Source organism: Aotus nancymaae, unplaced genomic scaffold (genome assembly GCF_030222135.1).
Source record: "Aotus nancymaae isolate 86718 unplaced genomic scaffold, 86718_ANA_hifiasm-v0.15.2.pri h1tg000006l, whole genome shotgun sequence".
NCBI classification, from domain to species: Eukaryota; Metazoa; Chordata; class Mammalia; order Primates; family Aotidae; genus Aotus; species Aotus nancymaae.
Window position 1 is genome coordinate 2,891,887 of NW_026988417.1, and position 27,299 is coordinate 2,919,185.

The window sequence follows — 27,299 nt, forward strand, 5'->3', positions numbered from 1 at the left end:
AGGCTTGAAGGATTGCGTTTACTCTTTGTCACTCTGCTGTCATGCGAGCACATCATATCCATCCTCTCTCCCTTTCAGCATCTTCCATGTGAGGTTGTAGTAAGAATGCCCTCGCCGGAGGCCTCTTGATTTTGGACTAACAAGCCTGCAGAGCTGTGAGAGAAGACGTTTCTGTTCTTTACAAATGACCTAGGTTCAGGTACTCTGTTACGGCAACAGAACATTCCCAACTGGAGTTCTTCAGCACACCCAGTCCATCCCCTGACTAGCCCCCAAATCTGTGCGGTCTTACCTGCCTTCATATCAGAAGCCCACAGCTAACACAGAGGGCTTCAGCCCTGCCCTGCCTGACTTTCTAGGAAACCCCCCTCTCCACCCATCCTGATCAGGACACCGTCTGAAGGTTCATCGTCATGATTTTATAAAGAAAAATTTGTCTGACAGAGAGGTTCTGGTTAGGAGGCCAGCTCCCACATCACAGGGTGATGGCAATTTGGATGGGATCAAGATAAGACAGTGCTGTCCTGGGACTGGTCATCTGATAAAAGCGGCTCCAGAAAGTATAGTGATGGACCCCTCAGAGGGTTTCTGCTCTTTTGTCTGCAGGTTCCTGGTGAGAGGAGCTATTGGCCACTAGGGTGTCTTTGTGTGTGTGTGTCAGTGTCAGAGTGGTGTGTGTTTCCTTGGCTTGATTTCTTTCAGCATGCAGCCCACTCTTTCACTGAATGTATCTCACTATTTCCTGAAACTCAATGCGTTCAGCTGGCTTAAGGGTCCTGGGGCCTCGCTGTATCATATTTGCACAATACTAGTGTCTGTGCAGACTGTACACTGGAGTTCAGTTGTAAGACCCTTTTGCTCCCTTACCCTGATCCTGCAATAGAAAAGTCATTTCATTCAATGGAACAGCAACCCAGATCTATTGGAGAGATGGTCTAGTCTGCCCTACATTGTAGCAGTAGCCAGTGATTTGGACTTTGTGGCATAGATGGAAATTTCCAGGTGTTCTAGGTGGTGGGCAGAGGCCTGACTTTTTAAGAAACTACCCTACTGCACCCCTGCCAATGAGGACAATGCTTGAGGACATTCCTGTCAATGTTAAATAGAAGAGATCTGTTTCTCGATGGAGAATTTCAGGTAACAAAGACAGTTGTTGTATATCAAGGTGTTGGTGCTTGGGCTGAGACAGGTCTAGATAGCACTGTCTGAAAAGGGGCTCAAGGAAGTAGCCGTGAGAGGCCCCTGGGATGTTTTCTGCTCTCCTCTCTGCAAATGCCCTGGAGGGAGATCCTTTTAGTCACTGTGGGGGCTGTGTGTGTGTGTGTGTTCATCACTTGTTTCTGTTTTTCTGCGTGAAGTCTGCAGACTTGCCAAAAGTACCTTGATGTTTTCTGAGAGCAGAGCCGATGAGCACACTCCAGGGCCTGAGGCCTCAATTGTGTGGTATTTGCTGAGGACTGGTGTGTACCTGCAGAGACCGTGTGATGGGGTTCAGGGCCAAGGAACACTAGTTTCTGTGCCCTGTTTCTGTGTTAAAAAGACATTTCATTCAACTGGATAACAGGCCAAGTCTAGTGGAGAAAAGGTCTACTCTGCCATAGGATGGGGCAGCAGCCTGCAGTTGAGAACACTGTTGTGTGTCTGGAAATTTCCAGAGCCTCCAGTTGCTGGTAGAAGGCCAGAAGGTAGGGCACATTTGTCTGCAGATCAGCAGAGGGGTTCTGCTCATCCCGACATGATCTTGGCCACGTGCGGACTCTTGAGTTTGCAAGGTTGGATGTCCTGACTGACACTACCGGAGGAGGACATAAGAGGCTAAGGGTGACACAACTGTAGACTGTGCAGATGATGCACAGGGAGCTTCCTTGATGCCTGTGACAAGAGGAAAGATTGAAATGCTTGGGGGTGGGAAGAGGCAACAAAAGCCTGCAGAATCTGTTGTTCTCAGTTCATCTCCCATCCTGGTCCAGTTGTGTCCTAACATCCTTAGCTACCGATCACAGAGGAGACTCTGTGCGTTTGTGTTCATGTGGCCTTGGATGCTGGCAGATTCAGATTGGTGCCCCAGGCATCTGTGCCTGTAATTGCAGTTTCAGTGGGCTCAGGACCAAGCTAAAGGACCTCCAAGCTTCCTCCAGTTTCGGGGTGCGTGCATGTGCAATGTACTCCCCTGGCCTGGGTCTTTCCTGCCTCTACTTGCCAGTTGGGTCAGATCTAGCTTAATTAAGCAGAAGCATTTTCTGAGCTTTAATAGAACTGGCTTGGACCAGTTGGAGACTTTTTAAAAACATATCATTATTTTAGAGTAGTTTTAAGTGTACAGCAAAATGGAGTGCAGAGTCCAGAGTTGCCATATGCCCTCAATTTGTGTACACTCTTGGGTCACTCCACTAACAACCTCCTACAACAGAGTAGAATATTGATTATAGTCAGTGAACTTACATTGACACATCATCATCACCCAGAGTGATAGCCTTGGTGGTGCACATTCTGAGGGTTTGCAGAAATATATAACGAGAATGAAACGTATAATGAATGTATCATGATGCCTGTTATGATGTCCTGAAGTTTATTTTCACTACTGTAATTATCTTGTGGTCTATTTATTTGTCCTTTTTTTCCTAACTACTGGAAATCACTAATCTTTTCAGCTCCATAGTTGTGCATTTTTCTGAATGTTATGTTCTTGGAATCAGAGTAGGGAACTTTCCAGATTGGCTTCTTTCAGTTAGTAATGTGCATTGAAGACTACTCAGTGTCTTCTGATGGCTCACTAGCTCATTTCTTTTTAGAAGTAATTAATATTTCATTTTCTAAATATGCCACAGTCGTATTTATCAGTTAAGCTACTGAAGGACAACTTGGTTCCTCCTAAGTTTTGGCAGCTGTTTTAAAAAGTGTTCAGGTTTTTACATGGACATAAACTTTCTGGTCATTTGGAAAAAGATCGAGGGAGTGCAACTGCTGCATCACATATAAGAGTATGTATAGTTTTGTAAGAAACTGCCCATATTAGGTGAGTCTTTACCGTGGTAGAGGAGGACATGTTAACATACTGAGGAATCAGTCCAATGAAGGAGATAGAACTTGAGGCTCTAGAAAGAATGATGTAACCATGAGAGCTGTGAAAAGATACAATTTAGGCACATTGAAACATTAGGCCTGTTGAGCTTCCAGAAATGTACAAAGCAGGCAGCCCTGGGCTGCAAGCAGCTCAGAGCTCCAAAGGAGAGGCTTGCTTGGGGAGGGCAGGGGGAAAGACTTTTACATGGTGAATGTAGAAGAAAAAGAAAATGCTTGATCGGGTAAAGTGGAGCAATGGCCTCATTTGGATCATTACAGTGGCAAGCCTCTAGTTAGATGTTAGTTGGTGGTTTCTGATGGGTTAAGCTTAAGTTTCCTTTTACTGTTTTCACTGAGTCAAGTTTTGGTTTGTTTAAGGAGGAACTGAGCACACTGGAGCCACGTCAGCCTCATGGCCACGTTTATCTGATTATTTTTAACAGAGAAGATTCTTTTAAAAATATCTGTTGCCCAGCCTGGAGTGCAGTGTTGTGATCGCTGCTCACTGCAGCCTCAACCTTCCAGGCTCAGGTGATCCTGCCACCCGAGTGCTCCCCACCCTGAGTAGCTGGGACTACAGGCATGTGCCACCATACCCAGCTGAGATCTGATGGTTTCATATATGTTTGACAGTTGCTCCTTCACACGTTCACACTCTCTGTGTGGCCACCACGTACGACGTGCCTGCTTCCCCTTCTGCTGTGATTGTAAGTTTCCTGAGGCCTCCCCAGCCATGTGGAAGTATGAGTCAGTTAAACTGTTTCTTCCTTTCATAAATTACCTCACCTCAGGTATTTCTCAGAATCAGTGTGAAAATGGACTAATACCCTTTCTGATAATCATACTTGAGGATTTGGGGAATTCAGACTACCTGGGATCAAATCATAGTCCCACCCTGAGCAGTCATGTGACCTTGGGGAGGTTACTTACCTTTCCCATCTCCACTTCTGCTGTAAAATCTGTAAAATGAGATTGTTTCTGAGGGTTAAATGAGCAGAGCACAGTGGGGACACTGTCAGGTACATACTGCCTGCCGGATGTTGCGTATTCATCTTTATTGAGTTAGGACAGTGGTACCCAACTTGATGGCTCTTGATTTTGTATGACAAAGTCATGGTTAGTGCTTTGTTAGTAAAAGGAAGAAAATCTGAAAGTCCCTGCCATGGAAGGAAGAAACAGAGCGGGGAAAAGGGAGTGGATAAGTTTCAGCATTTCAGAGCTTGGAGGGACAAGTTAGATTTCTGTTTCATGGAGAAGGAGGTGGAGGCAGATTGGGTCCCTAAGGCGTCATTCAAAACACACAGCCATAATGCTTCAGTGAGAGTAGAGCTTGGGTGCCAGGGATTGCTGTGGTCAAGTTGCAGACAAAAACTACCAGTCATTGGAAGACAGGAGAGGAGCATCTCATTACAAACACAATCAACAATTCACGTGTATCTACATTCAATGAGCAAATACAAGTTGTCCAACTTGGTTGCTAATGGGACCCACCCTACTGACTGAGGCTTCATACAGAACTCATAGGGTAAGATGGCTTCCACTAACAAACCACTGTGTGCTTTTCTTAGGACTAAAAAGCTCGGGAATCTGGTGATGAATGAAAACCTCAGTCCCACTGGCACTATATGAGGAGCCAGGAGAGCAGCAGCATCCTGAGCCACAGGGTGGGGCAGCCCAGGCACGGGCATTCCGAGCTGTTGGGGAGGGTAGGCAGTTAGGGTGGGGCATGCGGGGGAGGGTAGGCAGTTAGGGTGGGGCATTGTGAGTTCCGTGCCTGGGTTCCGACCTGGGCCAGTGGGCTTCAGTCTGTAGGTAACTGCAGAAGGAGGAGGAGCTCCTCTGTCTTTACTCTCTTCAGGCAGTGGTTGCGGTCTCTCAGCGCTCGTTGGGTTCACAACCTATCAGATAAGCCGGCTGGTCTTCACCTTCCTAGACAGGTCAACTCAGAGGAGGTGGCAGGGGCAGGCCTTGGCCCGAGTCCCAGCTGGGGCCAGGCTGTGGGGTGGGCAGGCGAGCAGCGGGCGATACCATCTCTGCAAGTGCGGCATAGCCTCAGCCTAGGGCAGCGGGAGTGTGTGGCCACCACTGTGAGCAGAAGCACACTGTGAGTAGAGGCGCTCATGGGGAACACACTGAGCTGTTGTGTGCGCCCCAAGGTGGACCAGCACCGGGGGCCAGTTTCTCGCCGTAAGTCTAAGATCTGTAGGGCAGCAGCTGGGGACAGGATGGCAGGAGCAGCAGTGAGTCCCATTGTAGCCCCTGCTGAAGTGACTTTTGAAGCTGGCAAGGACCGGGAGATGCCTGAAGGTAAGGAGGGGACCTGTGCCCTTGGCACAACTCTGGCTGCTGCTGTCCCCAGGGTCCCCTGGGAGGCATCCCCACTTAAAGCTCCTTTCTGCTTGTAGCCAGCTTTCCCAGGGCTGGCCAGGAGCAAAGGCTGGCTCTGCCTTGCATTCCCATTCCCACCGCTTAGTCTTTCTCCACAGAGTCCACTCAGTTTCTTTTCTCCTCCCCTCCCAAATGCCCAGTTCTTCCTCCCTCATCTCATTCTCCCAGGCTGGCATGGGAGCATTTATTCATGGCTCTTCTTGTCTGTAGCTCTATTTATTATCCTGTGGCTCTTTGATAAGTCTTCTTTGAAATATTCTGTCCCTTTTCTCAATAAAAACTCAAACATCCCAACTTTCCAGTACCCATCTTGTTCTTTCTTTGTACCTATCCAGATGGTACCTAAGTGGAGGATCCAGATAAGTGCCTATTTTTTTCCCTGTATTAAGGTAGCTAAATCTCAGGACAATTCGTATTCAGATATTTGGGGATTTCTTAAAATCAGAATGGAGGTTGCCATGCGAGAGACTATACGGTATTCTTAATGGGCTGCTGTAAGTCACCTTGATAGAAGCTGCTTAGTTTCTTCTAACCATAATTTTATCACAGAAGAAAAGAAAATGGAAGGTACTTAAAGTAATTATGAAAGGTATGAAATGTCACAGCCAGGGCTGCAGAAAAATGGGTGTGTGTGTGTGGGGGAGTTTCCCCAAAGCAGTTTACCCATGAGGCTCTGATTACTTTCAGATTCTTACTGTAACACAAAATGTGTCTCCAGGTTTATTCTGGTGACTTAACAGACTTTATTTTCCTCCTTATTCTAAAACAGAGGTGGGGATGGTTTGTGGTCCAAACTTTCAAAAGACATGAAATGTCAATGTAGGCTTTTAATGTGTAAGATAAAGATTGAGGGTTAAAATGCCAGACCTTGCCTGTGTAAGAGTGTTTATTGCCATGGCTTTCTCTTTTTCCTTCCCCCTCCTGATAATAGCATCTTGTTCAAAGATAAGAAAGTTGAAGTTTTTCAGTCTCTACACTGCTGGGAGAGGCAGGGACCTGGGAGGGGGTCAAAAAGAGAAAACAACCAGTTGGCTTGCCTGTCAAATTTTGCAAAGATAGGAATCTAAGTAAAAATAATTCTGGGTGACAAGATGGTTCTTGAGTAAAAATTAGAATTTGTAAAATAGAAAACATTGTATCACAAAGATATTAAATCCAGTTGGCTCATGGGTGTCATTTAAATGCCAGAGATTTCATTACTGTAGAGAAAATGTCTTATAGCTTTTCTATTGAAACTTTGGGCTCTCAATTTTTTAAGAGGTAGGATAACTAAGACTCATGATGAAAGCGACTTTGTAACTTGGAAGTACTATACTCACCTTTCAAGATATTTAAGGATTTCCTTTAGCATAAACAAATACATTATGTGAATGAATTTATTATACCTTTATGCACAAAGCACGTAAGTACTTGTGTAAACTTATACTCTGGTTGATAGATGGGTAGTGTTGGATGAGAGCCCAAAAACAAGGCTCTTTATTGTTATTCATTAGGATTATGACACAGTTTATGTATGTCTCATTTGGCCCTTTCCAATACAAATAAGGCCTGTGTATGTTTTCCGTATGTATTGCTAATGAAGAAATGAAGATATAGAGCTCTCACATGACTATGGAAGACAGCTACTCAACAGAACTAAGGTTCTGTGTCTTCAGAATGACATGGAAGTGACATACGTGTTGAATTGACTTTTTAAAAATTTTTAAAACTTCAGAACGTGTGTCTTTTATTTTGCCTATAAAATAGACCTGTCTTTTAAAACATACCGCCATCTTGATGTATTTTATGCAGAGTTGATTTTACACAACTCAAAGGGAACAGTTGCCTCTTCATTTTTTTGTTGTTGTTGTTGCTGTTAAATAAAGGAGGGTCTCACTGTGTTACTCATGCTGGCCTCAAATTCCTGACCTGGATTCAAGGGATTTTCTTCTCTCAGCCTTCTGAGTAGCTGGGACGACAGGCATGTGCCATCTTGTCTGGCTCCATCTTATGTCTGTACATTCATTTCAATGGATAAGAATAAAGGTAGAGGTAGTTAAATGGCCTAAATACAGCAGTCGAAGAAACGAGTTGATAAACTGTTATAAGTGATCACATCTTTTTTCTTTTCTCCCTCTATAGGTAGGGCTTTGGAGTCCACCCCTTCTAACCATCCAGAAGCAAGGAAATCTCGAAGACGTGGTGAGGCAACGTTGTTTTTTCTGCCAAGAAAGAGTGAAAACTCTTGTTTGATCAGATGTGTTATAGAAAGTATTTAGAAAAACTCATATTGGTTTAAATTTTTCATATTCAGTTGTTATTTTAACATGTGGTATACTTTCCTTTAGTTGTTACTATGTTAGTGAAAACATGTCAACTTTTTGTTTAAACATTTTACCATCTTTTTCTCAACACAATTTGTCATGTGATGGAGGAGTCTTAGATTTCTCTTGATGTATAATTCTTTGTCCCTTTTCCCATGCTCCAAAGAGTACATTTTAAAGGTGAATGATAGAACTTAGGCTTCAGCTTGGTTTTCATTTAAATAAATAACAGAACATAGTTGTTCATTGTCAGGGATTGAATCTGTGATTTTGGCCTCCTCTGACACAGTCCTCTGACCACATGTGTTTATCAAATCCATGTTTATGTTTTCGAAACTTTTAAGTTATTAACCTTTTCATTTGATGTGATGTAAATTGAAACACATTCTACTCCTGCTTGTTTTCCTTAATGTTATGTGAAATCCCGGCTTGTTTGCTAAGAAGCCACACACAGCCAGGTTTTCCAGTTGATTTAAGCAGCAGGAATACAAGTGAGGATCTGTAATCATATGTGAATGTTATTTACCGTAATGCAGCACAGTCAGATATGGCAGTTTGTAACTTTTGTTTTTGTAATTTGAGTAGACTTCACCTGTCTTGAGTTGGTTGTTTCTGGCTAGAATTTGTGTTCATTTTTGCATTACTATAAAGATTTACCTAAGGCTGAGTAATTTATAAGAAAAAGAGGTTTAATTGGCTCATAGATGTTCAGGTTATACAAGCATGGCTTCAGCATTTGCTTCTGGTGAGGGCCTCCGCAAGCTCACAATCATGATGGAGGGCAAAGGGGAAGCAGGTGCTTCCACACTGCGAGAGGGTGGGGCGGGGGTAGGGGGAAGGTGCCACGCTCTTTGAAACTACCAGGATGAGAATTTGCTTCTTACTCTGGGGATGGCACCAAGCCATTCCTAAGGAATCCACCGTCATTACCCAAACACCTCTCACTAGGCCCTATCTCCAAGATGAAGGGTCACATTTTAACATGAGATTTGGAGGGGGAAACATCTCCAAACCAAATAAGAATTGTATTTCCCAGTTCCATTCAGAGCCATGGGCTTCTCACACCTAGAAAGCATGGAAGCAGAAAAAAGAACAGCTATTCCATGTTAGTAGATGACCAGTAAGTGTGGTTGGACGTGCTTAGAGGGAGTCTGGTGCATCTAGAGATAGGTGCCTGGCCAGGAAGTAGGTCTTAGAGCTGTCAGCTCTTAGATTCTGGTAATTAAGCTATGTGTAAATGCAAAATGGGAGAATACTAATGGATCATGGCTCATATATGCAACAGGTAAACTTTTTTATTAGCTAAATTTTTCATCTGGCCTAATTTTTTGCCCTTTTCTTTTGTACATGAGTATTGTTTCATTCATATGTAACAAAAACAAAAAGTAAACTAGGTCAAAAAGTAAATCGAAGTTTTTAGGTTTTACTTTATGAGATGTATCATGCCAGATAGTTTAAATTATAAGTTGTTGAAAATCATTTTTTGAAATGGAATTTTATCTCATTTTATATGGGAGTAGTCAGTAAGATGTTAACAGCTACTTTTACTTTATATTATTTGCGTGAGAAGTGACCAGTTTGTTTTTTCGTTCTTAGCGCACAAAAAAAGACGAAGCAGCTATGCAAACCATGTAAGTACACACGAATAAAGGTGAGAGATTGACAGTTTGATGTAAAAGTATCTCTGGATTCGTTTAAATTAGAATTGGGTTTATGTTCCTTTATTTATTATTAATTGGGTTTAATTCCTTTAAATTTAAAGGAATCTCTTGATTTGTATCCAATTTATCCAGAAAAGTCTTGAGCTTAGTGTGCCCACCTTTTAAGGATTTCTGACATTTAAGTTAAATTTCAGTAGTCTTGTTGTGCTATCAAGATCTGCTTTAAATGTTTAATCTTATCTTTCATGAAATAACAAAAATAGAAGAGCTAAGTTAATTGTCAGTATGCTCTATTGACCCTCTGTCACAGCAGGCGAAAGCGTATCTTCCTTGCTAGCCATGACCTTATTTTTCTCCCTCTGTTTCTTTCCGTTGTAGCACACTTTTTAATTCAATCCGTAACATTGACACGATGATGTCTGTCCAAATATCCTTCACTGCTAAATCATATGGTGTTTTCACTGTGTCTCTGCATTGCATGTTCCTTCGTTTGTTCTCTGAAACAGTTTTGAAATTTGAGCACTTCTGCACTTCTTCTGGATCATCTCTTTTTTCCTAGCCTATGCTGGTTTATCCAGCAGTAAGTAGCCTCAGGGTGGTCTGTCACTTTGTTAAATAATTTTAATCATTATGATTAAATTATCTTTTACATATAATTGACATTTCACATCCATTATTTTTTAGCATGAAGCTAATTTTCTGACTCTATTCATTGGCCTGTTTTCTACCAGCTGTTTTCTCGCCCAAGTGCTGTAGCATTTATCACATGCCTTTCAAATATATTTCCCATCTGCTAAAACATATCTGTTCCTCTTTTTTTTTTTGGTAGGGGGTGGGCAACTGTCTTTGGCCTTTTGTCATTCTAGTTCAATCTAGAGCGGCTTTCCCTAGATAGGCTCGATGTCTGCTTTTCTGTGCTATCTCTTTAAAGTCTTTTTGATCTCACATAACTGCCGGCGTGTGTGGGATCGCCTGAGTCCTAGATTCTGTGTTTTCTTCTGTCCTGTTATCCTTTCTAGTTGTACTTGAGCACGTTTTCCCGGACAGAGATGTTCAGAGATCTGGCCAGTCTTAAAATCCTTCCTTCTTGATACAGAGTCAACTTCTAGGTTGAATCTAAATTTTAGGCTTCTGAAAATATCCTGCAGTTGTGCTCTCATCACAGTGTTGTTCTTGAATCTGTTGCCGTCACACGATACATTGTTTCTAACTGCGTTTTATGTATCTGTTGAAGCTGTTTAGGAGCTTTCCTGTCTCTGAGATTCCAGAATTTCATAATAACATCTTGGTGGGGAATCTTTTCATTTTATTGAGGCTGCTAAGTCTGCAGACTGCCTCTTTCGGAGAATGTTTCTTTTTTCTCTGTTACTTTGTTTCGGGCAGTCTTGTTACTGAGACACTAGACTGCTTAGACGAGTATGTCTGCATTGGTTTTAAATATTTCCCCTTCTGTTTTTTTCAGTTTGTCTTTTTATTCTACTTCTGGGATATTCTGTCAGTTTATCCTCTACTATGTCTATTGAATTTTTATAGTTTTTAGGGTGTTTTAAGATTTTTTTAAAGTTTTGCTCCTGATTTTGACTGGTCCCGTGAAATTTTTGTTGTTGTTGTTATTTCAGTCTCTCTTGTTGGAGGCTTTTCTCCAATGTGTGGTGGTCCCTGGCTTACTTGATTTGAAAGCATGACTTGTGTTAACTGATGGCACCAGTGTGAGGTTTTGGAAGCCAAACTAGCTTTTCATTTGGGGGACCTCAGTGTATTATCTGGGGATCTTTTTATTCGAGACAGTTCAGTTTCTTGAGAAGGATCTCCCAAGTTCCTGCCTGGGAAGTAAAAGCGTGGCTACTTGCTTTCCAAAAGCAGAGTTAGGGAAGAAAGTTGGAGTTCCATTTTTGGTGTACCGTTTTGTTTATATCTCAGGTTTAGGCCATGGTAGCCGTGAGGCAGAAATTCTCAGGTTTGGTGTATTGAGGGAACACACATCTAAGTTTCTTATCAGATGGGAGAACAGGTGGACTTGGGGCTCTAATCACAGATTTTCAACTGACCTTGATGGCTTTTGCCCTCCTTTTTATATTTCACCCTACTTTTCAAAGTGCTGTTTGCCTTGAAATTCACAGCCTGCCTTTAGCTCTGCAAGACAAACTGCTCACTTCTGTTCCAGTCACTTTGTTTTTCTGTTTTTCTTTATTCTTATTTTTTTAAGACCTATATTTCAGTGTAAATCAAAGTTTAATTTCAATATCATTAATGATATTTACCAAGACAATTCTTGAGTGATGTATCTATAATAAGCATATTACAGTTTTCTTCTAAAGCCTTGTTTAATATTTTCATTCAAACTTTATACACTGTCATATGATCCCATTACTTGACAACATAGATGGAGCTGTTTTCATGAATGCTCACTGTGTTAGACATATTTCAGTTAATTAAGATTTGTTTATTTTTAGCCTGGTCAGCATAGCAAGAGCTCATCTCCTCAAAAAGGTGAACTAAGAAATTAGCCAGGCATGGTGGCTTATGCCTTTAGTTTTACCTACTGAGGTGGCTGAGACAAAGGATTGCTTGAGCTCAGGAGTTTGAGGCTGCAGTTAGCGATCATTGCACCACTGCCCTCCAGCCTGGGCAACAAAGTGAGACCCTATCTCAGAAAAAGGAAAAGAGTTACTAATTGTTTAAAAACGGACCTGAAATGTGTTCTGCCAAAAAGCAGAACATAAAGATCATAAAATTTCACACTCTGATTTATGCTGACTGAAGTTAGATGATTTGTTTCTTTTTGTGATTACCTTAAATAATACCTATAAACAGTAAACTGTTAGTAGTGTTTTTGGTGTAATTAAATGTAGTAAGACTGAATGAATTTGTCAAACACTTGTCGAAGTTTTTGATTGATTCAAAATTCTGTGCTCAGCAGCTAGAGATAGGAAGAGTAAGAGCCTTCCCTTACTCTTATGGAGTGGCATTCTTTCTCGTGAGGGGAATACTCTGCAAGTATTTCCTTGCTCGGGTGATGGGTACACCAAAATCTCACAGATCATCACTGAAGAACTTGCTTTTGTAACCAAATGCCACCTGTTCCCTCTAAAACGTATGCAAATAAAAAAAATTTTAGTATCTTGTAATCAGTGGTGAATTTGACTTATCAGTGTGCAAAGAAACCGTTTTTGGTGTGGCTGCTGTCAAAGAGATCGATCCAAGAGGGTAGATGGAGTCAAGTTTGCTGAAACCAGGAAAGAGAAAGGCAGTAGGCAGAGAGCAGGGGTATAGCAGGAAAATGCCTAGGTGCAGGTCACGTGATTTATAGAATGAAATTAATCAGTTTTGAAATGAATGGTAAGTTTTCTGGGAGTCTCATTTGAGTCATGTGATGGCAGTCTCATTTAAACATGAAGGAAAAGTTAAATTTTTAAGCTGTCATCTGTTTTCAGGGTGTGAGAGAATATTTAAGTGATACTTTTTTTATCCTCCACATAAGAAAACAGGACTAGAGGAACCTATGGCTTCCTCACTTGGTAGCCCAGCAGCCCTGGCACACAGAACCTCTGAATCTGAAACACCTATTTTGTCACAATTATCACCTGAAATAATACATTTAGGACTAGTAACTCAGTAAATGCATTAGTTTTATATTCATTGCAATGAAATGCTCCTGTACCAGTATTATTTAATACGTTACATTTTATTGCAGTAAGTAAATAGTAGAAATTCTCAGCTGCTTTATGTCACTGTTGAAAAAAACAGTGAAATCTTACTCATAAAATCCTTGTTAGGTTTGGTGACAGGTACCATATTAAGAGGAGCATTTTATAATCCATATCTCAAACATCATCTCTGGAAGTTAACAGCCTCCAACGGGTTTTCTGTAGAGTGCATTGCACACGATACCACACTCAGGCAGTTCATGGAGTGTAAGGAATATCTTAGTGCTTTGTCATTTGACATTTTAACTGAGAAAAAAATACACTTTGATAAGTTTACCATATCCTTCCCTTCCTCTTCAGGTATCTACTGGGCCTTTACCGCAATTATATAGTTCATGCTCCACCATATTCATTGATGACAGCACAGCCAGCTGCCCTCATCTTACACTGACACTAAATGCGTGAGTACAACTGTACTGCCAAGGGACAGACTCCTTTGTTCTAAAATTATTTCAGCCATTTGGTTGTCCTCTTCAATCACTTTCAAGAAATTGGAGTCAACTATATATTGATATCCAGATTCTAAATATTAAATACCAATTTCTCTTTTAATCTTAGACATCGTGGTGGAAGGAAAAATCAGTTAGCAAGTAAGAAATTTCAGAAAAAGTGTAGCTATTTATTTGATGCCTTTATTAAACCTTAAGGCAACGTTGAGTGCAGTGAGAAGGATAGGTTCCCTTTATTGAATTTTTGTGTGTGTGTGAAGAATTAGTTTGTTTAATAAGTTGCAGGCCTAAATCAACATGTACTACTTTGGACATTAGTCTTGGAGGAAGGAATAGCTTTTTCTCTTCTGGCACCACAGTGTATCTGCATTTGAATTTCTCCCATTGTGCATGAGCACCTCATGGGCCACAAAGATGCACTTTGAGAGCACCCTGAGATGAAGTTTATTTTAAAAGGAACAGCCACCAACACCAACACCACAGGGGCTGTCCGGTGTACATTATGATCATCTCCTTGGGTCATGAGTGTTGATTTTTAGAACAGAGTTTGGAAAGTGCTAATTTAGAATATTAATGTCTTTATTTTTAATTTTACTTTTAATTCTAGAAACATAACTACTTAGCTTATAAACAATTTTGTTTAGAATGCACTAGCCTTTTTAGCTAATTTGATGGTCAGTAACTTTTACTTTAATTAAAAATTGCAAGTTTACACTTGTAATAATGCCACTTTCCTCTCTCCCTTATAACAATAGTTGAGATGAAATTGTGTTTCAGCAAAAACTGGACTCAAACTCTGTCTCAGGTTCTGAGCTTTGGGACCTATTGAGTAATCACTAAATAAATGTCTGTAGTCAGGCAAGTCTAGTCAGTCTTTTTATTTATTATTTATTTTTGAGACGGAGTTTTGCTCTTGTTGCCTAGGGTGGAGTGCAATGGCGCTACCTCAGCTCACTGCAATCTCCCATGTTCAAGCGTTTCTCCTGCCTCAGCCTCCTGAGTAGCTGAGATTACAGGCATGCACCACCATGCCTGGCTGATTTTGTATTATTATTATTTTTTTTTTAGTAGAGACAGAGTTTCTCCATGTTGGTCAGGCTCGTCTCGAACTCCCGACCTCAGGTGATCCACCCACCTCGGCCTTCCAAAGTGCTGGGATCACCACATCACGAGTCCCTGGTTTCTTTTGAATTCAAAAGATTTTGATGTGTTAGCATACCATTCAAAAGTAGCTTTTAAGGTTAATCTTGCTCAAAGAAATTTCATGCTTTTTTCCTCATTATTCTAATTTTTAGAAGTCTACTTTCAAAAGTAAAGTAAGTTTTAACTTGCCATCAGCAAGTTAAAATTTTTTTTTAAGAATATTTGCTATTGGTGAAATATAGGTTTATTGAGCAAATTAATAGGGCAGATTGGCTTCAAGAAAAGATTTTGGAAAATATCATGAGTTAGTAGTGCACTGTTATCAATGGGATAGATGGAACTCACTGGGATCACTTCTGCAAAGTTTTTCTTCAAAATGCGTGTCTGCAAACACATGCATCTTCCCATCTCCACTTTCCCTCTAGCTCTAGGCACTGAGAAGCCTTTTAGGAAAATAGGATCTATGTGAGGCATCTTCATGTAAAGAAAAAAGTATGCCATAAGATTCTGATTTTCACCCCAACTCAATCATTCCAAATGTTCCTGCGCATTGAAATCACCTGGGAAACTTTTAACAACAACCCACGATGTCCAAAGTTATATCCAATGCTAATTAAATCAAAACATCTCATGTTTAAAATGAGGCAATTATTGAAGCTTCTCAGGTGATTTTAATGTGCAGCAAAATTTGAGAGCCACTGCCTAATTTGAGTTTTAAATTGCACGGGATGAAAGGTTTTGTGGGTAGAAGAGCATATAAGGGAAATATGTTATTATTTATATATTATAATAATCAATAGAAACACGTCTTCTGACAGCATATTGCTTTGCATTTTGGTTCTCACGTTTCTGCTGAAAGCCAAGAAATGAAAACAAGAAAGTGCCCTTATGGTACTGTTCTGAACCAGAGGATTTTAATTTCAGGGCCACTAGGAGAGTTTCCTCTGCACCCTTTTAAAAATATGTCTTCAGGCCTAACCAGTGATAACATCTATTTTGATGAATGTTTTTCCTTCCACAGTGTGGCCTTGCAGATATATTATCATATCAAGCTAAGGTGAGCTTTTTAAAAACCTGTCTTGTTATTCTAGCTAATTACTTTGCAAGCTGTCAAGCTCAGTGTTAGGTCACAGGTCTAGACATCATAAGCTGTATTGTGCCGACTAAAATATCGAGGCAAATTATGTGTGTTTTCTTTGGACCTTAAGACTCTATTAAACCTTAAATGATTGGGAATCTCAAAGAGTATGTGTTTATATTGATTATATTGATAGTTACTGTTGTAGAACTATAAAACTGAGATTTTTTTCCAAATCTATTTTTAGCTGAGATTTCACAGCCTTACCACTGTTGATATTATGAGCTAAATAATGCTTTGTCCTGTGCTTTGCAGAAAGCTTAGCAGCATTGATGGCCTGTACCAACTAGATGTCAGTAGTAACCCATGACCCAAGTTTTGCCAACAGAAAGTATTCTTTGAGAACAATATTGTTAACATAAATTTTTTAATGAAAAAATAACTTTTTTCTCATGTATCAGGAAACTGGAAATTTAAAAAAAAGAAAAAATAACTTTTTTCAGCGGAGAGTTGAGTAAAAAGTGTGTCAGGTATTTCTATTGTTGAAAATCTCTAATGTGGAGCTTAGTAGAACAAAGCTGGGTTTTCTAGCTCTTTCTTTGCCATTTGCTTTAAAGAATTTACTTTAAGATGGCTAGGCATGGTGGCACATGCCTGTAATCCCAGCACTTTTGGAGGCCGAGGCAGGCGGATCAGTTGAGGACAGGAGGTTGAGACCAGCTTGATCACCATGAGAAAACACGTCTCTACTAAAAATACAAAAACACAGGTGGGCGTGGTGGTGCATTCCTATAGTCCCAGCTGCTACGGAGGCTGAGGCAAGAGAATCGCTTGAACCCAGGAGGCAGAGGTTGCAGTGAGCAGAGAGATCGTGCCATTGCACACCAGCCTGGGTGACAGAGTGAGACTCTGTCTCAACTTAAAAAAAATAAATAAATAAATCACGAGGCAATAACATGACCTAACATGCAAATGTGTAGTTGGTAAAAGGTGTATTTTTAAAGCTCTGAGACAGTTGTGGGTATTCATTAATGCTAAGTCAAAACTCCACAAGGGCTACTTTCTTCAGTTAGTTACAGTGGCATTTTACGTATTACTCAATGTATTCCATCAGTACTCACTCCTCTTTCTTGCATGGTAAATTGTTCTTTTCACCCATACTTGCATTTATAATCTTAGGCATTAGTTATTTGGAATATGTTGGTTTATGTTTTATTTTGTCAAAAATTACTTTCAGTTTAACCACCAATCTTATTTTAAAATATCTTTAAATACTGAAAAGCTGTCAAGCTATAGTAGAAAGAACGAGTTTTTCAGAGTCCTCAGGAAAGCTTAAATTTTATCATTGGGAACAAATACTTATTTTCCTTGAAGTGACAACCTCATGTCATTTATTTTTGAGAATGATAGTTGCCCTTTTTTTTTTTTAGACCAAGTCTCACTCTGTCACTTGGCTGCAGTGCACTGGCATGATCTCAGCTCAGGCAGTCCTCTCACCTCAGGCTCCTGTGTAGCTGGAACCACAGCCATGTGGCACCACGCCTGGCTAATTTTTGTGTATTTTTGGTAGAGACAGAGTTTTGCCATGTTGCCCAGGCTGGTCTTGAACTCCTGAAGGAGCTCAAGGGATCTGCCTGCCTTAGCCTCCCAAAGTGCTGTGATTTTACAGGCGTGAGCTGCTGCACTGACCCAGTTGTACTTTTAAATAAAAATGATGTCCTGTGAAAAAAGTGATTGTTCAGCTCACAATTAAATCATGAATTCTTTTTTTTTTTTTTTAAACACAATGGTACCACAGTCGGCAGAAGCACTTCTTGTTAACTTTCCACTGATTCAGAATTTTAAAGCTACATGTCAAGATTTAGTAACACCATTTTTTACTGCTTCATCAAAGACATTCTTAAGTACTTCAGCCTATCTTTTTAAATTGTAATGGACAATAAAGCATAGAATGTAATTGGTACCACTGCCTTGATTTAGGCTGAGAAACCAGCAGTTTTACCCACTTTTGCTTCTATACAGTCATGGCAAGTGTCTATGAAAAAGCAAGCAGTGTCTTTGTATTACTTTCATAATTAAAAAAATGTTATTATCAGCTTTCTCAGATTGAATTAGTATGATTATCAGAACAGTGTTGGGTGGGCACGGTGGGTCAGGCCTGTAATCCTTAGGAGGTCAGGCAGGCGGATCACCTGAGGTCAGGAGTTCAAGACCAGCCTGGTTAACATGGTGAAAGCCCATTTCTACTAAAAATACAGAAATTAGCTGGGCATGGTGGTGGGTGCCTGTAATCCCAGCTACTTGGGAGGCTGAGGCAGGAGAATCTCTTGAACCTGGGAGGTGGATGTTTCAGTGAGCCAAGATTGCACCATTGCACTCCCGCCTGGGCAACAAGAGTGAAACCCTGTCTCAAAAAAAAAAAAAAAAAAACAAGGAAAGGAAAGAAAAAAGAAAGGAAAACAAAGAAGGGAAGGGAGGGGAAGGAAGGGGAAGGGAAAGGGAAAGGGAGGTGACCTCTTAGGCCTTCTGGAAAAGGGTCTTGGGGATCCCCAGAGGTCCACAGAGCACATTTGGAGAACCACTGGTTTATTACACAAGCACAATGCATTAGTTTTATGAAGTTTAAAGTTTGTCAAAGACTGACCTCTTTTAAAATAAGGCAGGTGAGTTTTTAATTCAAATAACAGAAAATAAATACATCACGAGACTATGCTACAGAGAACTAGAGAGAAAGAGAGTTAGAAAATCTGAATCACTTTTTGATTTATTAAAGTTCTAAAGACTTTATTGCCCACCACCGCTGCTTCGTCAAATGTTCTTGTGTTTCAGTGTGTGGTTAGAAGAGTGAAAATATGTTTGGTTTGTTGTCATTGCCTGTTAAGGGTCAATACTTACAGGCAGTTCTGACTGGTTATCATAGAAAAGAATTCATAGCACGGGACATGTTGTGCTGAGGAAGAAGTCAGGAAACCCTCTGCAGGTCAGGATCCAGGTGAAGAATTTGTAAAAACTGTTTGCTTTGCTGAAATAAGCCCCAGAGCACATAGGAGGCATTATTTCACTAAACAGTTTACTAAGATATTGAACAGTTTTTGAAGTAATGCACATTCTTATTTTATAGAGATGCTGATAGAACTATGGGCATCTTTGATGAACGGTTACACCCATTTACAGTAAGTGGCACTTTTACTGAAGTTGTATTTGCATCATAGACTGGCATTTGTTTCATGCTGAACTCGAAGTCATCTTTCTTTAAATCCTCTTCCCCATTTTGTATTGCATTTAGTCATCTTAAGTGCTGTAAAAAGAATATGCTGGAATAAGAACTGATCTGTAGCTCTCTTCAGTAAATGAGCTGGTATGAGTAAATATAATATCCAAATAATAGAAAATGTATCTTTTAAAAAGGCAATTAAAGGACAATTACATATACTCATATTGCAATAAGCAATATGTAAGTACTTTTCACACAGAAGCTATGAAGCTAGTTAAAAATAATTTCAGTTTAAATCAACTTACATGGTGTAAAAATTTTAAAATGTGCTTCCTCAGGTACATAGTAGCCACATGTGGCTAGTAATTATTGTATTTAACAGCGTAGGCTTAGAGCCTCATGGTTACAGGAAACTGTGTTTTCTCAGTTTATTGCTGAGAAGAATGACATATGGTCAGTAAGACATTAAAGCCTAAAAGTAACTTACATTTGGATGGAATCATGTGGGGGAAAGAGTAAAAAAGAACCATAATTTCCTGAGGCTAAGCTCATATTATCTTTTGGTGAATGCTGATGAGTATTAAATCATTATGGTATTTTAAGATTCCACTGTTCATATTGTAAAATCTAAAAGACATCTCACTAATCAAAATTACTGTGATACGATGGACACAAATGGGAACACTGCTGTTTTAAGAGCACTTTAGGTTTTTTCTTCACTGGATACTTATGTTGCATTTTTTCTTCTTTCAGCAAGAACAGCTTCCGGAGGTCTACTTTCAGTATAATCCTGGACGCAAGTTGATTTTCACATTTCTTCGTTCTCTATTTAAAGTCAACAGGCTAACAGCTGACTTGGCAATCAGAAGTTTGGTGAGCTATTTTCGGTTTATAAAGCATCTTTAGAAATTGGTCTTGTAGAGCAGACTGGCCAACATGGTTAAACCCTGTCTCTACTAAAAATACAAAAATTAGCCAGGCTTGCTGACATGCCCCTGTAGTCCCAGGTACTCAGGAGGCTGAGGCAGGAGAATTGCTTCAACTCAGGAGGCAGAGTTTGCCTTGACCAGAGATCAAGCCACTGTATTCCAGCCTGGGTGACAGAGAGAGACTCCATCTCCAAAAAAAAAAAAGAAAGGAAACAAACTAAATTGATCTTGTAAACAGGGTGGCATGGTCCTGTTTTTAAATAAAGGTGGGTTTCTGAAATTATCTCAGAACTTTAAGAAAAACGTATGAAAGCAAATACACTATTGGAGTTGAGTCATCATCATGGCTTAAAATGTTGCCATTGCTTTTCTCATCACAGAACAATTGCTATGAAAGGCAGCAGGAAGGATTTCTGATTTCTCCTCCCACACTTGAGTGCACACATGCACACAGTACGCACACATCCAAGGCATGTGGAGGGCTTAGAATGGGGAGTAGTAGCAAAACCGTCTGGTTGATGGGCAGGAATAGATGCCTACATCTAAGCTGAGTCCCACGCTGTATCCCCAGGCAATTCTGATGCATGTCGTGATTGAGAGCTGCTGCCTTCAATTCATTGTTCCTTGGATGTGCCTAATCTACCCCTGCTGGGCAGAGTAGGTAGCAGAAATATTTGATGTATGATCGTGATATGGTCCCTTGCTTGGCCTGGTCAAGCAAAGCCTTTGTAGAACGTAAGAATAAAAGGCACTTACTTTATGGTCAAAACCAAAGAAGTATTCTGGTTTTTCACAAGAGTTCTTATCACGACACGTCAACCCAGCTAAGTCACAGGCCGGTCCTCTGTTTTGCAGGTGTACATCGAAAGACTTGTAAATGATGCTGATATCAACATTTGTCCAACCAACTGGAAGAGGATAGTCTTCGGAGCCACTCTTCTTGCCATCAGGGTTGGGCACGACGTGGCTGTGTGCCATGAGCACTACTGCAGGCTCTTTGAGAACATGACAGTTGAAGATATGTGAGTTTGTATGGTTTTGGTGAACTTTCTAACCATTTTTGAGTACTTTATTTGCTCCCATAAACTTAAGCACTTTAAGAAATATTTTTAAAGGTTACATTGTGCAGATAATAAGAACGGACATGAATGACATGAATGCCACATACTCTTTTCTCCCCAGCTTTAGAACAACCATTCATATTTTTCACTGTTCATTGGTAGGTCTTGGTAAATTGCTGTTGTAAATAATCTCATAAATGGAAAAGTATTTTTCTGTTGAATGTTTTTGGCAAATATCTTACTAGTGTGCTGCCAGAACATAATAGTACAGTAGATATCCTTACGGCTTTTTACAAGCTGTCTGCAAGTTCCAGTCTCTTTGTAAGGAGCACATGTCTGGCCTTTGAAATAATTGTTTGGCCATTGACAGGTCTGGGGCCTGTGGACTGGGGAAAATGTATAGCTTCACCCCGAGTCATACATTGTGTACTTGCTTTTGCTGGTGTTCTCCCTGCTTTTATCTGAAGATCTGTTTTCTGGAAACCTTGAGATACAGAATAGCCTCAGATCCCTGTGCCCCTGTCCCGTCCCTCTTCAGAGTGTTGCATCATTGGGCTGATGAGTTAGAAGTTCCAGTGCTCCCCTCAGGCAGTCTGAGAAACGTTGCTGGAGCATCACCCGATGCTCGCCACATTCAGGAGGTTCCTGGGGTACTCATGCAACCACAGCAGCACTTGGGAGGGCTCTCAGTCTCACTCCAGGCCCATGACAAGTACTTTCATGAAATGAGTTTAGTTTAGCCAAGATGTCTCGCTCTGATCTTTCTTCCATTCGAAATGTAAAGAGTATTTCTGTCCCATAATAGCGACAGGTAATAAATGGCATCCATCATTTCTGTCATCTGATCACTATTGTGGTGCCTTGGGAGTGAGCATGGAGTCTGAGTTGTGCAATGGAACCCTCAGGAATGAGCCCCAAGTTCAGCTGTAGGAGTGCAGAGGAGGCTGTCACCTCTCTCCTCATCCCAAACTTGTGCTAGATGCAGAATGGACCGCAAGCAGCTGTGCCCTGTTTGGACACGTGCATAGGAATCCACGTGCATAGGCTGTATTTGTTTCCAAACAGAATTTGGAGCGATTGTAGTAGCTCAGTGTGATATTTTTAAATAGAGAAAAATTTTACTAACTGACAACAGCAACAACAACACAAAACTGCCTATTAAATTCATATAGTAATCTTTTTTAAAGAGTATCTACAAAACTGTAACCAAAATGTTTTCTTGCAAAAGCAGCAGAAGTAAGTACAATGACCCTTTCCAATGAAGAATCACTGAGAAACAAAATAGAAGTAGTATAACATTTACTTATGTTCATTTTTGAAGACTATACAAGAATCATTTTGCATCAGGCTTTCCAATTTACAAACATTGATAGGATTTCCCTCTAGGGGAAGTTTTCACATAAACGTTGAAGAAGTTCTTAAAACTGAAAACTTCTCTGTATTTGGTATTCGACTAGGGTTCCAGTCCTATATGCTTTCTTATATTTATAAGGTGTATCTGCAGTGCGTGTTATCATGAGTCTTGGGCAAATATCACGTAAATGAAGGCATTTCTACATGCTATACATTCATAGGTTTTATTTCAGAAATGAGTTCTTATCTTCATGTGGAACTGTAACAGCTGAAGACCTTACCACATGTTTGTATTTATAAGGGTTTTACTCCATTGAGTCCTTTCATGTTTTCAAAGAAATGAAAAAACTGAAGGCTATGTTTCTTAAGATTACGTTGTTTTTCTCCATGTTACATTTGAATATGTCTTTGAAAGCACGTGGGAAAGTCTAGTTTATTAACATGTTTTTTACATTCAAGTTTCTTTTCCAGTATAAGTTATTTCTAAGTTTTCAAGGAATGCTGGGAAAGTTGCACCCTTTCTTGTATTTCTTTGATCAATAGGGTTCTGTCCAGTGTCAGTTCTTTGATGCATTCTAATAAACTAGAGCATGGGATGGCTTTACCACAGTTCTTACGTGAGAATAATGTTTTTGAAGATGGCCCAGTGAACTGACATTGTCTCTTGTTGGTTTTGTTGTTTCTCCTTCCCCAGGAATGAGTTGGAAAGGCACTTCGTGGAGCTAATTGATCGTAATATCAGCGTTCCTGGCAGCATTCATGTCGGATGCTACTTCGATCTTCGTGCCTTGGCACACAAGCGTGGCCTGCGTTTGCCAGTTTACCTTCTTGAGAGAGAAAGAGCATGGAAGCTGGGGGTAAGGCTACGAAGTTACTAAGTGGGTTTTCAGTCAAACACCAATGCCAGCATCTGTGACCAGGTCATCTTAAGTAGTGATTAGAAAAACGGAAAGCTTCAAAAATAACTAACATACTGAAGAGCTTATTAACCTTAAAAGTTTGGAACCCTTTTTAAAATTGTACCTCTTTTCTATTTGACATTCTTAGGCTTTTTCAAGGCTAGAACAAGACAAAGTCTTCTATACTGCTAAGAAAATTAGGTCTTTCAGTGCTGATGACTTAATTGGTCTTCAGCGCGCTAAGGCCATCCTCTGCTGAATGAAGAAATGAGGGGTAGTGTAACATCTGAACCCCTCATCAAAAAAGGCAGGAACATATCACCTCTCCTGCCAAAGAACTGGAAAACTTAATATTTTCAAAAGAAGAAACACCTCAATTCAAGTGAACTCAAGGACAACTAAGATTCTACTTCCTAGTAAAGAATGGGACCTTGTCAGGGCAACAACACACTCTTACACTCTTCGGTCCCTTTTAATGTAAACCGTGTTTTAGAAACCACTCCAAAGTGAAGGCTCCTTCTGCCCCCAAAAGAAAAGAAAAAGCAATGGGCCTTCATGTCGGTACCAGCTGTATGTACAGTATGTACATTTTGGGGCTTTGTATCTACAGAATAGATAGAATGTAGATGAGAGATTTAGTGACGATATGAGTTTGGTCAGGTGCATTTGTCACCGAGCCAAATGAGGCTCATCCTAAGTCAGTAGTTGAAATGCAGGCGTTCGGTAGTCTTTATGATGTTCGTATGTGTGTAGTACCTGTCCCATGCAGTGGAGGCACTGTCCTGTTAAATCCAGAACTTCCATATCTGAGCCAGTGCTATTTTATTTGTAGACAATTAACTTGAACCTTTACATTATTACCGGTAGGTGATTATAAATCTGCTTTACCCTTTATCTAAAAAGCTAAATCTTTGTGGCCTTAAGATTTTCTTTCTCTAACCCCAGTTTCCATTTCTTGGAGACACACTGCTGGCAGCCAAATTAAATGCCTATATTTAGGGGAAAGACAGAAACAATTCCGACCATCTGGTTTTTTTCAGTATTGGAAAGGGAGAAAAACTCCCCAAAGACAATGAAAATGTATTCCCTAGCAAGATTGTGCGAGGCCCTGCAAAGTAAAATGCCCTGAGGCACACCTGGGGGCACAGCGCAGCGTCTCTCAAGAAGGTGGTTATCGAGTACTTCGGTGAGCAGAATAGGGGTGAGAGGATCCCCACAATAGGATGTCCTGACTTACACTGGAGTCAGGCGTGTTATTCCAGCCAGGAGTGTCACTCTTGGCTGTGTCACCTTGAAAAGATTTATTTTCTTATTTCAACTTGCATTTTTATTAAGTATACAATGAATTTTATTGATAAAGCTTGGAAGATGGGAAAATATTATCAAAAAAACATAAATTGGGAGGCCGAGGTGGGTGGATCACGAGGTCAAGAGATCGAAACCATCCTGGTCAACATGGTGAAACCCCGTCTCTACTAAAAATATAAAAATTAGCTGGGCACGGTGGCGCCTGCCTGTAATCCCAGCTAATCAGGAGGCGGAGGCTGAGGCAGGAGAATTGCCTGAACCCAGGAGGCGGAGGTTGCGGTGAGCCGAGATTGCGCCATTGCACTCCAGCCTGGGTAACGAGAGCGAAACTCCTTCTCAAAAAAAAAAAAAAAAAAAAGAAAGAAAGAAAGAAAAAGTGAATTGGTCTTTCTTTCTTTTTTTTTTTTTTTTTGAGACGGAGTTTCTCTCTCATTACCGAGGCTGGAGTGCAATGGCGCGATCTCCGCTCACCGCAACCTCCGCCTCCTGGGTTCAGGCAGTTCTCCTGCCTCAGCCTGCTCAGTAGCTGGGATTACAGGCACGCGCCACCGTGCCCAGCTAATTTTTTGTATTTTTAGTAGAGACGGGGTTTCACCATGTTGACCAGGATGGTCTCCACAGGAGATCGAGATCATCCTGGCTAATAATAGAGTGAAACCCCACCTCTACTAAATATACCCAAAAAAAAAAAAAAAAAAAATCTTAGTTTTATTTGTTCTTCTCCTAAAAATGTGTAATAAGTACCTGAGGTCGATATTTTTTGTGGATGATTTCAAGCAGAATCTCAGGGCTTAGTTTCAGGAATATTACTGGGTGAGATTTTTCTTTGTAGCTACAGAGAAATAAATTCATTTCCACAAGAAATTGTGGTAGACAAATTAGTGATTTATGAAAAGAAAATTAGTTCCTCTTTTCCGTATGGTGGAGTATTTGTGATAGTGGAAAAATCTATTTTGTATCCTGTTATCTGCATGTCTTAATGTTAAATTCTATGAGATAAAACTCAACATTCCTGGAAGTGTTAATAATATGATTCCTTAATAAATTATTTGTCATTATGGAAATAATAGCTAAATGACCTGTTTATTGTCTGATGGATATTTTGGCTTCTCTGGAAGTATAAAATTTAAGTACCTTACATTTTCCTTTAGTCCTGTAAACGTAAGCAGTGAGTTTGATCAAATTTGCTGGAACTCCACCACAGCAGCCCCGAGCTCGGCCGTCCACCGCCTGCTAGCGGCCTGGCCCCAGATATGTCCGACAAGGACAAGTGTTCGGCCATCTTCCGCTCGGACAGCCTGGGGACCCAAGGCCGGCTCAGCCGCACGCTGCCGGCCAGCGCGGAGGAGCGCGATCGGTTGCTGCGCCGCATGGAGAGCATGCGCAAGGAGAAGCGCGTGTACAGCCGCTTCGAGGTCTTCTGCAAGAAAGAGGAGGCCAGCAGCTCCGGGGCTGGGGAGGGCCCGGTGGAGGAGGGCACCGGGGACAGCAAGGTGGGCAAGTTTGTGCCCAAGATTCTGGGCACGTTCAAAGGCAAGAAATGAGTCTCCTGGCCCAGCAGCCCGGGCCAGGGTGACCGAATTGCTGCCACGGCCACCCGGGGCCCCCACGGAGCAAGGAGAGCACTCCTCCTGTGCTTGAGCGGTGCTGCCAGGCCACGGCTGCTTGGGGCGTGGCTGAGTGCGCCACAGCTCGGCTCCTATTGGGGCTCACCCGGCAGCCGCCATCTGTGCCCCTGGCCTCCCCAGTACTGGGGCTCCAGCCCCTCGCCACCAGTGCCTTTCTTCCCTCAGCCCCTTCTCTGCTCAGCGTCTTCATCTCTACACCGTCAGCCTTGCATGGCGGAGCGTCTGGCTCCGCCATCTCTGTGCTTCAGTACCCCACGCCATTTTTTTTTTTTTTTGAAACCCAAACTGGAGTGCAGTGGCGCCATCTTGGCTCACTGCAACTTCTGCCTCCCAGGTTCAAGTGACTCGCGTGCCTCAGCTTCCCAAGTAGTTGGGATTACAGGTGCCTGCTACCATGCCCTGCTAATTTTTCTATTTTTAGTAGAGACAGGGTTTCACCATGTTTGCCAGGCTGGTCTCCAACTCCTGACCTCAAGTGATCTGCCCGCCTCAGCCTCCCAACATGGGGGGATTACAGGTGTGAGCCTCCGTGCCCCGCTGAGTCCCCTGTCCTCTTTCAAGGGCCCCACCTCTGTGCCTCAACTCCCCATTCTCTGGGGCCCCTTTCCTCCTCAGGGCCTCCTGCTCTCAGGGCTCCCCTCCATCCCTCCCTCCCTCCCTCCCTCCCTCTCAGGGTCTCCTCCATCCTCAGGGCTGCATTTCCTGTCCTACCTGGATTCTCCCGCTCACTGCCTCCCAGCATCTTTCTCAGAGGTCTGTGCTCTTGCTGTGGGGAAGACTGGGCTGGCTGCAGGCAGTTTGCAAGGGAGGGGTGGAGCCGGACGGGAAGGATGCCCCTTGGAGTGGCGAGGAAGCTGGACACGGCAGACCGCTGGAAAGGGGCACAGGGAAGCCCCAGGGGCTGCCTTGGCAGGTCTGCCGTCTCCTCCAGCAAGGCTCTGGCCAGCACCGGGTGAGAGTGGGGAGGGGGCACTGGGCTTTGCGGCGCAATAAAACAGTCCGGACGGACAACCTGTGGCCCCAGCCTCATGAGCGTCCCCTGCACAGGCCCAGCCCGGACACCAGAAGGGCTGGATGGTGGGGTGCTGGTCCTTGACAGGTGTGGGGCCAGGTGA

The 27,299-nt window shown here is 41.7% G+C and overlaps 2 protein-coding genes across 3 annotated transcripts in view; both read left to right on the forward strand.

Annotated features, from left to right (window-relative positions):
* Positions 1–24,645, forward strand: part of LOC135270127 (cyclin-Y-like protein 2) — a 40,259-nt gene extending 15,614 nt beyond the window's left edge. The window contains exons 4-11 of one of the 2 annotated variants that reach the window (XR_010338378.1): positions 7,573–7,632; positions 9,351–9,385; positions 13,423–15,771; positions 18,914–18,965; positions 19,760–19,879; positions 20,791–20,957; positions 23,044–23,206; positions 23,397–24,645. Coding sequence is in view for 1 of the 2 variants with exons in the window: in XM_064365379.1 (XP_064221449.1) it covers positions 15,581–15,771; positions 18,914–18,965; positions 19,760–19,879; positions 20,791–20,957; positions 23,044–23,206; positions 23,397–23,507 (804 nt within the window). In the remaining variant the exon portion in view is untranslated. Of the gene's footprint in view, positions 1–7,572; positions 7,633–9,350; positions 9,386–13,422; positions 15,772–18,913; positions 18,966–19,759; positions 19,880–20,790; positions 20,958–23,043; positions 23,207–23,396 lie in introns of those variants that run through there. The other variant, XM_064365379.1, reaches the window with a different exon arrangement.
* A 1,089-nt stretch (positions 24,646–25,734) lies between these two features.
* On the forward strand, positions 25,735–26,278 carry LOC135269455 (protein FAM83H-like; the record flags this gene model as incomplete). The annotated part of the gene is made up of 1 exon (XM_064363413.1): positions 25,735–26,278. A coding segment is annotated over one exon (366 nt), but the record flags the coding sequence as incomplete, so codon positions are not given.
* Positions 26,279–27,299: the final 1,021 nt, after the last annotated feature.